Raw genomic sequence first — 17104 nt, 5'->3', positions numbered from 1 at the left:
GGCCTCCTCCACGTCTCCTGATGTACTGGCCTGTTTCTTGGTAGCGCCTCCATGCTCTGGACACTACGCTGACAGACACAGCAAACCTTCTTGCCACAGCTCGCATTGATGTGCCATCCTGGATGAACTGCACTACCTGAGCCACTTGTGTGGGTTGTAGGGAGGTCATACAGGCACGTGGAGGCCACACACACTACTGAGCCTCATTTTGACTTGTTTTAAGGACATTACATCAAAGTTGGATCAGCCTGTAGTGTGTTTTTCCACTTTAATTTTGAGGGTGACTCCAAATCCAGACCTCCATGGGTTAATAAATTTGATTTCCATTGATAATTTTTGTGTGATTTTGTTGTCAGCACATTCAACTATCACACATTCAGATCTAGGATGTGTTATTTTAGTGTTCCCTTTTTTTTTTGAGCAGTGTATAAACAGATATACATCCAGTATCTACTGTGCATTGTTATATCTCTGAACACTTGTACTAAATGTTCAGGCAGAAGCACACTTGTTCTTAACTAACACTGTCTAAAATGACATGTAGAATACTTAAGTGACTGTAAAATCACAGTGCTGATGAGGCAGGCAGATTTACAGAGGAGACTTAGCCCAGCAGTCCCGGAGACCAGGCGCAACTATGTGAGAAAATGGCGCCGAAATCTCAGAGAGTGAGGGAGAGTGATAAGCAGCGCCAGGGCAGGAACACCAGCGGTAGATGGAGCCTGGAGCTGGGGGAGGGGCTACAGGTCAGCGCCTTATACCCTCTGCTGGTCCTCACCACCGGGTACTGTGGAGCCTATATAACATGGATTTCTTAAAATCCGACCTGTGCTCCCTGCCCAGGTGGATATAGTGGGGTCCCTGTGCAGTTCAGTGTCCATGCCAGCGTCGCGGTCCGTCTCCTGGGACCGCGATCGGAATGCGATTTACCGGCAGTTCCCGCCTGGGGGACCCTCTTGCCTCCTCCCTGATGTGCAGCCATGCGATCCTGGAGAGTGTCAGAAGCGGTGTGCATATGAACCGGTGCGCCTCCGCTGCAAGTACCGGGAACTGGCCGCGGGATTATGCAGTGCTGCTCGGTGAGGTGATGGAGCCGCAGCACAGCATGTCATACTGACATAGAAAGTGCTACGGCCCTTGAAGTCTTCTAAAAAAACTCTTTTCAGGGCTGTCTAGCGCAGCCCCCCTGTTAAGTGACCTGCTCTGCAGGCACCAACTTACAAACTGAGCTCCAGTGTCCGGAGGCAGCGTTATAGAGGAGGCGGTGCAATGCATCCTGGGAACAGTCAAAGCTTTAGCCTGTTGGTGCCTCGGATCAAGATCCAACTCTACGCCCCGATGTATTCCCTGTGGAACACAGTGTACCCCGCTGCAGAAATCTGCTTATCTGCATAATATCTCCCACACATTCTTCCAGGTTTGGTGTAATTAGTTTGTTTTTTAGTAGCCCTACACCACACAAAGCCTGTCCTTCTGGCTTTTTGGACCTCTTGCTATAAGAGTCTTAGGACCCACCTCTACTGCTATTTTCCTTGACAAGCCCTTCACTCCTCTCCACTCCTGTACACTGGCCACCTGGATTAGGATTCCACCTGTCTACCATTTCCTCTCCTCTTCTCATCCTTCTACTTACTGTACCTCCCCCTTCCGTCTCTTGGAACACCATAACCCGTGGGCAGTTTTGTTTATGTCTACCTTCCACGACATGGGTCATGCTCACGGTACCGTCTATCCACCTTATTTTGTCCGCTATTGTTTTTTTTTTGTATTGTAATGGGTCTTTCATATTAACGTGTGACTCTGTTTGTAGTTTTACCTGTCTACTAATGATATTGCCTTTTCTCCTTGGCTGCCCACTAGTGGGATTGGATAAATGTGCTGACAAGGTCTCTATATGCAGACCTGAAGGTGGCTACAGTACATGCTGGACACTGGAAATGCCCAGACCCTTCTTCACGCCAACGGAGTTTGTCAGTTGACATCCACGGATAACATGTTCTGTTTCTTGCTTTTTGAACCTCGTGCTATAACAATCTTGGGCCCCATCCCTACCACAATTCACTCCTCTCCATGAGTCATGCCCACGGTACGTCTGTCCACCTCATTCTGTCCGCTATTGTTTATTTTTGTATTGCAATCGGTCTTTCATATTAACGTGTAGCTCTTTTTGGAGTTTTACCTGTCTACTAATGATATGGCCTATGCCCCTACATGTATTTTCTTTTTGGTAAATCCCCCTTACAACATAGATCAGTGATGCACAAACTTTTTGTTCCATATTATATTATTCCAACGCCCCAAATCCACCCATTGAGGCCAATACGCGAAACAAATGATAGAAAATTTCGATAAAAGCGCCAATGAGGGTTTATTAAACTGTAGAGGGCCGCGCACACAGTATTGTGCATTTACAATCATTATTATTTTCCTTTATTTATACGACGCCATAAGGGTTCTGCAGCGCCTAACAAAGTACGTAAAATGCAGGATAAGTACATGGCTGTTAAACATTGCTGCATCAGTGGTCACAGCACTCAAGCAAACAGCAGGGTGACAGCAACCGAGGGTTAGGTGTCAATGCAGGGAGTATGGAGTAGATGAGAATATAAGTAATAGAAGGAAAAGCACATGAGGCAGGAGGGCCCTGCTCGTGAGAGCTTACATTCTAAAGGGGAGGAGCAGACCGGGGTGACACGGATGGGGGTAGACAGAGCGTGGAACAGAGGGGTTAGGATGACAGATGGCTGGTTATACAATAACTATTCAATATCCTCTCCGACTCTCCTGTAACTTTCACTCCCTTCTCCGGTTCGAGGTCTCTCTCCCTGAGCTCCACGATCTCTTGCTGCCTTCCTGTACTACCCGAACTTGGCTCTTACTCTGTTATCTGTAAGTGATGTGAAATTGTCTAGATTGGACTTATTCAGTCAGTGGCGGATTTAATGGTCAGGGCACCCCTAGGCACTATAGCAAACCCTCATTTGGCGATTGGAAGTTTATGTATTACAATATAATAATAATAAAGTCATGGGCCAAGACATTAAATTTTGTTTTCAATTTCCGTGTACGTATTTACTAAGTTTGACCGGGTCCTACCCATCCACACTCCTCTCAGGATGGCATATGGTGTGATACAGTGAAAATATATTATGTTGTCACTGGGAAATTTCGGACTGACAGTAATAAAAGTAACTCATGGGGGGGAATTTGAATGTTTGAAAAGTCAGTTAGGTGTCTGTTTTTTCTGGTCTATGAGATAGGAAAAAACAGACACCCAACTGACTTTTCAAACAATTGAATCTCCTCCATGGAATCATTCGTGGTAAATTAACAGGAGTTTGCAGACGGACGTTTCAGTGGCAAAATTCATGTGGAATCTCTCTCTGAGTGGCTGTGGGTTAATCTCTTATACACGTTATAGGAAACTTGTCTTCAGTGGGATAGTAGAGATAGATGTTCTACTTCATCTGTGCCTGGTGCATTATACAGTACAGTAACCAATCGCCCGGGAGAGGTAGCAAAATGCAGCGTGACACAACGTTCTGATTGGAGCTTCACACTGGGCCGCCACCGTCTCCTGTTCCGCCATAGAGTGCCGCAGCACTCACACAGCAGGCAGCACAAAAGCTGTACTTAGGTTCACAAGTCTACTGCTGTTCTCTATAATGTCCCATGTACACAACACAATTGCTAGTGGAAAGGATACAATTACACAATTATGCTTTATTTCATGGTATAGTAAATACAGTCAGATAAAGATCAATTTTAAATTGCACCCATCAGTGTAACATCACATTACCCAGTCCCGCCAACATGGTACTTCCACGCAACGGTCATGCGCACTATTACACAATGCGCGACAGCCGTTCCGCTCAGACATTAACTATACAGCTTTATGAATCATGACTTGCAGAACAGAAAGATAATTACAACAAAAATCATTTACACATTCAGCACTTGAAAAGAAGCATTTTCTCCCCGATGGTCCGAATGGTAAGACAGTAAGTGTTGCAGCAGATTCCCCTCCGTGCGTCACGCTTACAGTAAGAGACATCATTGGTGCAGTTCAGAGATTTTGCAAAAAAAACCCCAAACTTACACTTTTCTTGTCCGTTCATTGACCTATTTCTTATTGCACAATAAACTGTACGTTCTCCCCAGAAAGCCGGTGAAAGTGGCGTCATACAGACTCTTTTCCAGATACTGAAGCCATCAAGCCTCATTTTTATCACAGGTGGAAAAGATCTTTTACACCCCAGTGCTTACAGTGAGTAAAACCATCTGTATAACAGGGTCCGCTTGCGTATATGTAAAGGGTGGTTGTAGAGCAAATTGGACCTTTTTTTATTAAATGCTACTGTCAGATTTAAAAAAAAAAAAGTTTGCCGCTCGTGTGACATCTCAGATTTCTTTCCACAGAAACGCAGCCTTGTGGTAGGGAACAAGATGACCCACCCTCAGGGCTGCGTGGAGGATTCTGGGTTCTTTGTGTCGGCACCACTTCCTTCTCCTTTCTCTGCACCTTCTATAGTCTTAGCTTTTTGCAAACTATTTTATGTGGTTTGAAGACAGCGTTTGGAACTTAGGGGGTCATTCCGAGTTGTTCGCTCGCTAGCAGTTTTTAGCAGCCGTGCAAACGCTATGCCGCCGCCCACTGGGAGTGTATTTTAGCATAACAAAAGTGTGAACGAAAGGATCGCAGAGCGACTACAAAAATTTTTTGTGCAGTTTCAGAGTAGCTCCAGACCTACTCAGCGCTTGCGATCACTTCAGACAGTTCAGTTCCTGGTTTGACGTCACAAACACGCCCTGCGTTCGGCCAGCCACGCCTGCGTTTTTCCTGGCACACCTGCGTTTTTTCAAACACTCCCTGAAAACGGTCAGTTGACACCCAGTAACGCCCACTAACTGTCAATCACTCGGCGGTCAGCAGTGCGACTGAAAAGCCTCGCTAGACGTTGTGTAAAACTACATCGTCCGTTGTGAAAGTACGTCGCACATGCGCATTGCGCCGCATACGCAGAAGTGCCATTTTTTTGCATCATCGCTGCACAGCGAACATTTTCAGCCAGCGATCAACTCGGAATGACCCCCATAGTCCAGTGTGGATGGAAACGCTCTACTCTGGAAAAGGAGAACTTTACAATGCTACAGTCACTATTGAGCCTAAGGAAAAATATCTAGGAAAATCAATAGTACATATCAAAACGGCTCTTTGCCGCTCCAACTGTGTGCTCCCAAAATCTAATTAGTCATTTTCTTCTTTATGTACCTCTTCAATTTGCGTCTTGATAGACCGTACCAAATGCCGGTATGAGGGATAGGGAGATGCAGCGGCCAACGTGATGTCAAAACTTCCTTCTGTGGCTCAGTAATGATCTGTGATCTTTATCTTCTCAGAATGAGTTTAAGTATTCACTCTCTGGAACTCATAGTTCATTTATGGTATCTAGTCAAACAGAGAGGACGATTCATCTAATTGCTCAAAACTGCGTTTCGCTGATGGTGTCAATGGCACGTATGTGGACGCTGGGGAGGCAAAACCAAGAAAATGGCAGCTCGCGGCCGGCGTTGTCATCCTGAAACTTTATATCCAGGTAAAAATCTCCGGTGTAGAGGAACAGTAAAGAACCGAAACACACGGAATTTTCCATCGGCTGAACCTGTGGGAGAGGAGAAACGTCAGTGGCATGAGCTGGAGGGATTACATAGAAATATCCTATCCGATTTAATAGCAGGACTATGGCTGTTTGGGTCAGGAGCACATTTACCATCTGCCAGTACAAACTGCGAAACGCGTTGTCAGTCAGAAAAAAATACAACATGCAGTACAGCTAATGTAAAACTTTGGAAAGAACACCCATGTTGTAAATGAGGATCACAGGCCTTGGCATTAAAAAAAAAAAAAATGTAAAATTTTTTTTAATAAAAAATGTAATTTAAAAAATAAGATTTTAAACCTACCGGTAAATCTTTTTCTCCTAGTCCGTAGAGGATGCTGGGGACTCCGTAAGGACCATGGGGTATAGACGGCTCCACAGGAGACATGGGCACTGTAAAAGCTTTAGAATGGGTGTGCACTGGCTCCTCCCTCTATGCCCCTCCTCCAGACCTCAGTTAGGACTGTGCCCAGAGGAGACTGACAGTACTAGGAAAGGATTTTTGTTATCTAAGGGCGAGATACACACCAGCCCACACCGTACAACGTGGTATACAATAACCAGTTAACAGTATGAACAAAACAGCATCAGCCAGAGGCCGATCTCAACTGTAACTTAACCCTTAAGTATGCAATAACTATGGGGGTCATTCCGAGTTGTTCGCTCTGTAATTTTTTTCGCATCGCAGCGATTTTCCGCTTAGTGCGCATGCGCAATGTCCGCAGTGCGACTGCGCCAAGTAAATTTGCTATGCAGTTAGGAATTTTACTCACGGCTTTTTCATCGTTCTGGTGATCGTAGTGTGATTGACAGGAAGTGGGTGTTACTGGGCGGAAACTGGCCGTTTTATGGGAGTGTGTGAAAAAACGCTACCGTTTCTGGGAAAAACGCGGGAGTGGCTGGAGAAACGGAGGAGTGTCTGGGCAAACGCTGGGTGTGTTTGTGACGTCAAACCAGGAACGACGAGCACTGAACTGATCGCAGATGCCGAGTAAGTCTGGAGCTACTCAGAAACTGCTAAGAGAGGTGTAATCGCAATATTGCGAATACGTCGTTCGCAATTTTAAGAAGCTAATATTCACTCCCAGTAGGCGGCGGCTTAGCGTGAGTAAATCTGCTAAAAGCAGCTTGCGAGCGAACAACTCGGAATGACCACCTATATACAAGTCTTGCAGAATGTTTCTGCACTGGGACGGGCGCCCAGCATCCTCTACGGACTAGGAGAAAAAGATTTACCGGTAGGTTTAAAATCTTATTTTCTCTTACGTCCTAGAGGATGCTGGGGACTCCGTAAGGACCATGGGGGTTTATACCAAAGCTCCAGAACGGGCGGGAGAGTGCGGATGACTCTGCAGCACCGACTGAGCAAACACGAGGTCCTCATCAGCCAGGGTATCAAACTTATAGAATTTTACAAAAGTGTTTGAACCCAACCAAGTAGCTGCTCGGCAAAGTTGTAATGCCGAGACACCTCGGGCAGCCGCCCAAGAAGAGCCCACCTTCCTAGTGGAATGGGTCTTTACTGAATTTGGTACCGGCAAACCAGCCGTAGAATGAGCCTGCTGAATCGTTTAACAGATCCAGCGAGCAATACAGTGGCGGAACTAGCGAGCGGTGGGCCCAGGTGCGACAAAATGCTTTTGCCCCCCCATCATCCCATCCAAGTCCACCCCCTCAGTCCACCCCCTCACCCCTGGAGAGGATCTGGTGAGGGAGACCTGATCAGGGCCAGAGAAATGGATACCTAGCAACAGTGCCGTAACTAGACATTTTAGCGCTGTGTGCAAGAAACGGCATCGGAGCCCCACCCCTGCATGCAAAATAGGGGCAGTGCGCGCCATTGGCGCACGCAAAAATACATAGTGCCGTGGCTTCGTGGGGAAGGGGTGTGGCCACAAAATAATACCAATTCATAAAACGGTGCACAGTAGTCTCCATTATTCAAATTACGCCACACAGTAGCACCACTACACCAGGTAGAGACCCTTTTACACCTTATAGCGGACAGATTCCTCTTTTTACACATTACAGCAGACAGCGTCCCCTTTTTACACATTACGGCAGACGGTGTCCCCTTTTTACACATAACGGCAGACAGCGTGCCCTTGTTACACATAGCGGCAGACAGCGTACACTTTTTACACATAACGGCAGACAGCGTGCCCTTGTTAAACATAGCGGCAGACAGCATACACTTTTTACACATAACGGCAGACAGCGTCCCCCTTTTTACACATTACGGCAGACAACTTCCCCTTTTTACACATAACGGCAGACAGCGTGCCCTTGTTACACATTACGGCAGACAGCGTGCCCTTGTTACACATTACGGCAGACAGCGTCCCCCTTTTTAAACATTGCGGCAGGCAGATTCCCCATTTTTACATATAGCGGCAGGCAGATTCCCCATTTTTACACATTGCGGCAGGCAGATTCCCCATTTTTACACATAGCGGCAGGCAGATTCCCCATTTTTACACATTGCGGCAGAAAGATTCCCCATTTTTACACATAGCGGCAGGCAGATTCTCCCTTTTTACACATAGCGGCAGGCAGATTCCCCATTTTTATACATTGCGGCAGGCAGTCCCAAGAAAGACAGAAAGAGAGAAAGAGAGAAAGAAAGAAAGAAAGAAAGAAAGAAAGAAAGAAAGAAAGAAAGAAAGAAAGAAAGGAAAGAAAGAAAGAATTATACTTACCCTCTCCGCTGGCTCAGGCTCCTCGGTGCAGCTTCTGACGATTCCCGGGCAGGAGAGAAGGAGGAGGAGGAAGGTGGAGGAGGGAGCCGCAGCAGCGCTGTGTTATTGGTGGAGGCGCTGCTGCTGCTGCCCCTCTGCTTCACTATAGGCTGTTCTCGGAAGACAGCCTATAGTGAAGCAGAGGGGCAGCAGCAGCAGCGCCTCCACCAGTAACAAAGCGCTGCTGCGGCTCCCTCCTCCCCCTCCCTCCTCCTCCTTACCCCAGTCCGTGCCGCTGCGCTCCTCTCCTCTCCGGGCGGCTGTGTGCTGGGGGCAGCGGTTGCCCGCAGCACACAGCAGCATGTAATGAGTCAGTTTGACTCATTACATTCTTTGGGCCCCTGGACAGAGGCGGGCCGCAGTGCAACGCACCGGTTGCACTGATGGTAGTTCCGCCTCTGGAGCAATAGTCTGCTTAGATGCATGAGTGCCAACCTTGTTGGCTGTATACAGGACAAACAGTGCATCTGTTTTCCTAACTGTAGCCGTTCTGGCTAATTAAATCTTTAAGGCCCTGACTACCTCAAGGGACTTGGAATTCTCCAAGGATCCCGTAGCCACAGGCACCACAATAGGTTGGTTCATATGAAATGACGAAATCACTTTAGACCGAAATTGAGGACAAGTCCTCAACTCTGCTTGATCCGCACGGAAAATCAGATAGGGGCTCTTGAAAGACAAGGCCGCCAACTCGAACACCCGTCTCGCAGATGTCAAGGCCAATAACATGACCACTTTTCAAGTGAGAAACTTCAATTCAACTGTTTGAAGCGGTTCAAACCAGTGCGACTTAAGGAATCTTAACACCACGTTAAGGTCGCAAGGTGCCACTGGGGCACAAAAAGAGGGTGGATGTGTAACGCTCCTTTTACCAAAGTCTGGACTTCTGTGAGAGAAGCCAATTCCTTCTGAAAGAATATGGATAAGGCAGAAATCTGCACCTTAATTGAGCCTAACTTTAGGCCCACATCCACTCCTGTCTGTAAAAAATGGAGCAAACGTCCTAGTTGGAAATCCTCAGTAGGAGCATCCTTGGCTTCACACCAAGACACATATTTCCTCCAGATACGGTGAAAGTGTTTCACCGTAACATATTTTCTAACTTTAATAAGAGTAAGACCTCCTCTGGAATACCCTTTTTAGCTAGGATTTGGTGTTCAACCGCCATGCCGTCAAACGTAACCGCGGTAAGTTTTGGAACACGTACGGCCCCTGTAGTAGCAGGTTCTCCCTGTGAGGAAGGGGCCACGGATCTTCTGAGAGCAGTCCCTGAAGATCTGCAAACACGGCCTTTCGAGGCCAATCTGGAACAATGAGTATCGTCTGCACTCTTGTTCGTCTTATGAGTCTCAATATTTTTGAGATGAGAGGAAGTGGAGGGACCACATAGACCGACTAAACACCCACGGTGTCACCAGGGCGTACACCGCCGCTGCCTGAGGATCCCTCGACCTGGGACCATACATCCGAATCTTCCTGTTGAGGCGTGATGCCCTCATGTCTATATGAGGGGATCCTTAACGATTTGTCACTGCTGTAAAGACTTCCTGATGAAGTCCCCACTCTCCTAGATGGAGATTGTGTCCTCTGTAATGAAGACTTCTGACAGAGCGCTTACATGATTTTTCGCCCAGCGAAGAATCCTGGTGGCTTCTGCCATTTCTGCTCTGCTTTTTGTCCCGCCCTGGCGGTTCACCTGCGTCACTCCCGCGACGTTGTCTGACTAGATCAGAACAGGCAGGTTGTGAAGAAAATTCTCCGCTAGTTTGAGGCTGTTGTAAATGGCCCCCATTTTCAGCACACTGATGTGTAGGTAAGCCTCTTGGCCTAACCATATTTTCTGAACACTGTTTTCCTGTGTGACTGCTCCCCATCCTCGGAGGCTCGTGTCCGTGGTCACAAGAACCCAATCTTGAATACCAAACCTGCGACCCTCTAGAAGGTGCGCACTCTGGAGTCACCACAAGAGAGAGAGAGAGAGAGAGAGACACTGGCCCGAGGGACAGGGCTCCGATGCATGTGCCGGTGGGACCCTGACCACTTGTCCAGAAAGTCCCACTGAAAAGTCCGTGTGGAATGGCCTCGTAAGCCACCACCATCTTTCCTAATACATGAGTGCATTGATGAACTGACACTCATTTTGTCTCTGACCATGTTCTGGAGTACTTGGGCTTTTTCCTCTGGGAGAAAGACTTTTTGTTTTTCTGTGTCCAGAATCATGTCCAAAAACGGCAGTCGAGTTTGGAACCAACTGTGACATTGGTAGATTTAGTATTCCGCCGTGTTGTTGTAGTATTCTCAGGGAGAGAGATACGCTTTGTAACATTTTTTCCCTTGAACTCACCTTTACTAGGAGATTGTCCAAGTATGGAATAAATGTGACATCTTTGCTTGCGCAGGAGCACCATCATGTCCGCCATTAACTTGACGGACGTGGGAATAACAATCCTGTACAGCGAATCTCAGGTACGCCTGATGAGGAGGATAAATGGGGACATGAAGGTATGCATCCTTCATGTCTAGTGACACCATAAAAAAAACCTCCCCTTCCCGGCTGGAGATCACTGCCCGGAGAGATTCCATCTCGAATTTGAACCTTTTCAGACATAGGTTCAGGGATTTTAGATTCAGAATGGGCCTGACCGAGCCATCCGGTTTCGGGACCACAAAAAAGGCTTGAATAAAACCCCTTCCCCTGTAGAAGGAGAATCTTGATAATCACTTACTGATGATACAGTTTCTGTATGGCAGCTGTCACTGTTTCCCTCTCTGAGGAGGAAACTGGCAAGACCGATTTGAAAAATCGGTGAGGAGGCACATCTTCGAATTCTAATTTGCATCCCTGGGGTACAATTTTTACCGCCCAAGGATCCAAGTCCGACTGAACCCAGACTTGTCTGAAGAGTCGAAGACGTGCCCCCACCGGCGCTGGCTCCCTTAGTGGAGCCCCCGCGTCATGTAGTGGATTTTGTGGAGGACGGGGTGGACTTTTGTCCCTGGGAAATAGCCGTAGCTGGTGTTCTTTTCCCTCTACCTCCACCTCTGGCGAGGAAGGAAGAGCCCCCACCCTTTTGGAACTTATGCGACCGAAGGGACTGCATCTGATATTGCCGTGTTTTCTTTTCCTGTGGGGAAACATAAGGCAAAAGATCAGATTTACCCGCGGTCGTTGTGTAACCAGATCCGCGAGGCCCTCCCCAAATAAAACTTCACTTTTATAAGGTAAAGTCTTTTTTTTTTTTAAGACAGTATACCTGTCCAAGGTCACCAAAAAGGTATCTTTATCTAGGGTGTCAATGTCAGATGACAAGTTATCTGCCCACGCTGCAACTGCGCTACCCACTCATGTCGACGCTACTTCCGGCCTTAGTAGGGCACCCATATGTATAAATTGATTTTAAGGTAGTTTCCTATCTGCGATCAGCAGGACTCTTAAGGGCTGCCGTATCAGGGGAAGGTAGCGCCACCCTTTTTTCGACAAGCGCGTAAATGCCTTGTCCACCGTGGGTGAGGATTCCCACCGTAACCTGTCCTGGGAGTGGAAAGGTTACGCCATAATATTTCCTTGAGAATCTGCAGTTTCTTATCTGGAGGTTCCCAAGCTTTTTCAAACAGGGTGATCAGCTCGTGAGATGCGGGAAAAGTTACCTCAGGATTCTTTCCCTTAAACATGCCGACCCTTGTGTCAGAGACAGAGAGATCCTCCGTGATATGCAAAACATCTTTAATTGTTACAATCATATATTGAATACACTTGGCCACCCTTGGGTGCCACTTAGCATCATCACCGTCGACACAGGAGTCAGAATCCGTGTCGGTATCGGTGTCTACTAACTGTGAAAGGGGACGTTTCTGCGACCCCGAAGGGCCCTGTGACACAGTAAAAGCTATGGATTGACTTCCTGTTTTAATCCTTGGACTCAGCTTTGTCCAAACTTTGTAATAAGTCACATTAGCATTTAAAACATTCCACATATTCATCCAATCAGGTGTCGGCAGCGCCGACGGAGACACCACAATCATCCGCTCCGCCTCCTCCCTAGATGAGCCTTCCACCTCAGACATGTCGACACAGACGTACTGACATCCCCACACACACAGGGATACCTAATATTATGGGGACTGACCCACCATAAGGCCCTTAGGAGAGACAGAGAGAGAGTATGCCAGCACACACCCAGCGCCACTGTATACCGAGAGAAAAAAAACCCAGTCTGTCAGCACTTTTTATTACAATTGTAAAACACCACATATTTTGCGCCAAATAAATGTGCCCCCCCCCCCTGTTTTGTCCCTCTGTATTAACTAACAGCAGGGGAGAGTCTGGGGCTGCTTCTCTGTATGTTGAGGAGAAAAAATGGCGCTGGTTAGTGCTGGAGGAAACAAGCTCCGCCACCCAACGGCGGGCTTCGTTCCCGCTCTAAATCTTTATACTGGCGGGGGATTCGGAAATATATATACTTTATAGTGTATATATGTACTTAGCCAGTGTTATGTGAGGTATATTAATGCTGCCTAGGGCGCCCCCCCCTGTGCCCTGCACCCTTACTGTGGTGCCTGTGTGTGTGAGCTGGGAGCAATGGCGCGCAGAGTTACCACTGCGCATTACCTCATGAAGATCTGAAGTCTTCTGCCGCCTCTGAAGCCTTCTTTCTTCTTATACTCACCCGGCTTCTATCTTCCGGCTCTGTGAGGAGGACGGCGGCGCGGCTCTGGGACGAACCCCAGGGTGAGAGCTGTGTTCCGACTCCCTCTGGAGCTAATGGTGTCCAGTAGCCTAAGAAGCAGAGCCCTTGAACTCTTAAGAAGTGGGTCTGCTTCTCTCCCCTCAGTCCCACGAAGCAGGGAGCCTGTTGCCAGCAGTGCTCCCTGAAAATAATAAACCTAACAGAAGCTTTTTCAGAGAAACTCAGGAGAGCTCCCCTGCAGTGCATCCAGTCTCCACTGGGCACAGGAACTAACTGAGGTCTGGAGGAGGGGCATAGAGGGAGGAGCCAGTGCACACCCATTCTAAAGCTTTACAGTGCCCATGTCTCCTGCGGAGCCGTCTATACCCCATGGTCCTTACGGAGTCCCCAGCATCCTCTAGGACGTAAGAGAAAAAAAGAAATGATACCTGAAATACAAGATGATCACAATGAACACATAATTTATTCACGGTGGTGGCGGACATTTTTCAGAGTGAACCAATATGTACAAGGTAGTAGCCAATCAGTTCAATAAGAAGTGAAGTGATGTCACTACAGTCCCGTAAAGCTAGCCTTTGCATTCTCAGAAATATTGCTCCAGCCAGCGCTGGATTGAGGATGGCACTTAGTGCGATGCCCAGTATAACGGCACAACTGAACATACCAGCCAATCAGCTCCTTACGGTTTTGAAAACTGACAGAAGCTGACTGGTTGGTACTTTATCTCTCTCCACTTTAATTCTCTCCAAGCTTTGATAAATTTCCCCCATAATCTTTATCTTAGATCTGCATAACTGTATTGCTGGTCTTCAGATTACATGCATCAGTATTCAGCTACATGCAGGTCTTAGGCTGGGTACACACTTGCCGATGTCACATCAGATGTGACACGTACAAGATCCCCCTCCCTGCACAATCTATATTGTTCATACACACGGAATGATATAGTTTGCGTCTCGTCCGTGACGGCATGCACCCACATCCAGGTGCTTGTCATCCTGTACAATATTTTTAGATTTTAAGTTGATATTTGAAGATGTTGCACCTTGTTAACAACCCGCGGGGGCGCGCATCGTTAACGATATACTGAATACACACTGGTTGATGTGACCGACATATCGTCCGGTCTGCTGAATCGGACGATATATCAGGTGCATATTTCCAAGTGTGTACCCAGCCTAAAGGCCTCCATATAAGTTTTTAGACACATGCCTAGGTTGCCTTGTGGATAAATTGCGCCAGGTTCGGCAGTGGTGAGCGGTTGCCAGCGGCAACAGAGAGATGACAGTTATGCTGCTGCTGACATTATTCTGCAACAGAGTAACCAGCGTCGGTGTAGAATGCTGACACTGCAATCCACACGGCAAAGAGTATCGCATCCTAGTTCTAACATAGTACTACGGGAAACACCGGATTGTGACCTAGAAAAGATCTTCAAGACATAAAGCAGCATTATTCTGTGAGAAAGCATCTTGAGATATTATACAGTAATGAGCCCCTCTCCTCCCGACACGATGCTAATACGTTCGTGAAGGGCTTTGATGTACCAAAGTGATGCGTCAGTGAAAACGCCAGTCATCGGTGCACGGCTCTGCTCCTCATTATGACACATTATGGAAATCCTCTCCTCAGCGCTCCCAGTTATCACATATCAGCTATGACTGGAGAACAGTTTTATGCTTAAACGCATTTAAAGCGAACATCTCAGCCTGACATCCACTTCCCAGCGCACCATGCAATCCCTGGTTCTTCTAGTTAGTGTTAGCCAACCTCACCGAACATTTACTCTCATAGGGGGTCATTCCGAGTTGATCCTTAACTCAGACATGCGGGGGACGCCCAGCACAGGGCTAGTACGCCCCGCATGTCAGTGCCCCCCCCCCACCGCACAAATACAAAAGCATCGCACAGAGGCGATGCCTTTGTATTTGAGGAGTAACTCCCGGCCAGCGCATCGTTACTCGTCGCTCCCGCTGGCCGCAACGGCTGTGTGACACGTCACGCATCCGCCGCGGCCCGCCCCCCCCGAACGGTCTGGCCACGCCTGCATTGGCCGGACCGCTCCCCCTAAATGGCGGCTAAATACCGCCGTTCAGCCCCCTCCCGCCTAGCAACCGCCTCTGTCTCAGAGGCGATCGCTAGGCAACGATGACTGCCATGTGGCGCAGTTTCGACCCGATCGCACAGCTGCGAAGAAGAGCAGCGTGCGATCGGGTCGGAATGACCCCCATAATACTGAAAGACTAAGGTGCGTATTTATCAAAGCTGGGAGAGAGGGATAAAATTGTGAGAGAGAAAGTACCAGCCAACCAGCTTCTGCCTTACAATTTACAGACTGTGTTTAAAATAATGACAGGAGCTGATTGGTTGGAAGTTTATCTCTCACTATTTGAGCTCTCTTCAAGCTTTAATAAATACCCCCCCCCCAAAATGAAAAAGAAAAAAAAAGAAAAAGACTAGCTCCACCTAGCACAAAATACACAGACAGACGAAGCAATCCTACTGAGCCCCAAACTAGATATCTAGATATCTAGTAGATCACAGGTTCTCAAACTCGGTTCCTCAGGACCCCACACAGTGCATGTTTTGCAGGTCTCCTCACAGAATCGCAAGTGAAATTATTAGCTCCACCTGTGGACCTTTTAAAATGTGTCGGTGATTAATTAATACACCTGTGCAGCTGCTGGGTGACCTGCAAAATATGCACTGTGTGGGGTCCTGAGGACAGAGTTTGAGAACCACTGTAGTAGATATATACTTACGCATATATAATATGCTCTCTTTCTCTATATATATTCATTTATACATATAAAATGCTTGTAATGTTTGGGTTGGTTGAGGGGCGAAGGGTAATATTCCAGTTTATTAAGTGTCAGTTGTAGTGATGTAACTGCAGGGCTGATTAGTAGCCTAATTCATAAACATGGGTGCTATTGATGTAATGTCATTGCTAATTAGGGGGAAAGAGGGGTTTCGTGTGCTCACGCATTGCTTGGCTTTCCAGGAGGTGACTGGTAACTATCACTTTACCAAACAGGGCCCCAACTTTCTAAAAAGCAGCGACATACAGTAACTGTGTACATGACGGGGACTTCCAGGGCCACTCGTACTCCCGAATCCACCTCTGATTGCCCCAAGCCTCACTGATGATCGCCGGTCTATACTTACAGAGCCAATGTAAAAGGTGTTGGAGCCCACGAACGTGACAATATCTTTGAGATCGTAGTTGTGCACTCCGTTCTGGTAATCTTGGTATGGGATAACCGTCAGGGCAAAGGGACCCACGGGGCTGTTCGTGGAATTGGTCAGCTTCACCTCCAGGTGCATGGGATCCCCCACTTTGCAGTCGGCCACGATGTCGCAGTCACATGGTTTCCCGTCCACCAGAACATCTGTAACACAGAATATGGACACGTTACGGTTATGTACAATAAATTACATCTTACACGCCATCCAAAACCTCTCAGACCGAAGGTAAAAAACTACATCCAACAAAACTACCCCAAGATTTCCCGGGTATGGGTCGACTCAACTTAGGTCGACAGTCATTAGGTCGACCACTGAAGGTCAACACGGGCATTTGGTCGACATGCACTAGGTTGACTTGTACTAGGTCGACAGGTGAAAAGGTCGACATGAGTTTTTGGACTGTTTTTGGTGTCGTTTTCTTCGTAAAGTGACGGGGAACCCCAATTAGTGCACCGTGTTGGCTTGCCATGCTTTAGGCAAGTAACCGTTCCAATCGTAGTCCACGTGGATCCTCAAGTATGGAAAATTCCAAAATATGGAAAGAAAAAAAAAGTGAAAAAATCATGTCGGCCTTCAGTGGTCGACCTAATGACTGTCGACCTAACGACCGTATCCAGATTTACCGATCCGAGCTTATGGCATTATTAGTATTAAACAACGACATTAAAGAGTTACAAGAACAGCGTATTCCTTCCACAGTACGTGTAAAATCCTTCCCTGTACTACCCTGGCATTTCTGCCATCTTCCTACAGTATCATCATCATCATC

General features: G+C 47.4%; 1 protein-coding gene across 2 annotated transcripts in view; it reads right to left on the bottom strand.

Moving 5' to 3' along the window:
- Window positions 1-3703: 3703 nt before the first annotated feature.
- Window positions 3704-17104, bottom strand: part of TRAPPC9 (trafficking protein particle complex subunit 9) — a 1110831-nt gene continuing 1097430 nt past the window's right edge. For both annotated transcript variants that reach the window (XM_063921220.1, XM_063921221.1), the window contains exons 22-23: window positions 16255-16478; window positions 3704-5663 (exon numbers count right to left, since the gene is read on the bottom strand). In XM_063921220.1, coding sequence (XP_063777290.1) covers window positions 5484-5663; window positions 16255-16478 — 404 coding nt within the window. In that variant the 3' untranslated portion in view covers window positions 3704-5483. The remainder of the gene's footprint in view (window positions 5664-16254; window positions 16479-17104) is intronic.

This window comes from Pseudophryne corroboree, chromosome 5 (genome assembly GCF_028390025.1).
Source record: "Pseudophryne corroboree isolate aPseCor3 chromosome 5, aPseCor3.hap2, whole genome shotgun sequence".
NCBI classification, from domain to species: Eukaryota; Metazoa; Chordata; class Amphibia; order Anura; family Myobatrachidae; genus Pseudophryne; species Pseudophryne corroboree.
This window is presented reverse-complemented; position numbering and strand designations above follow the sequence as displayed.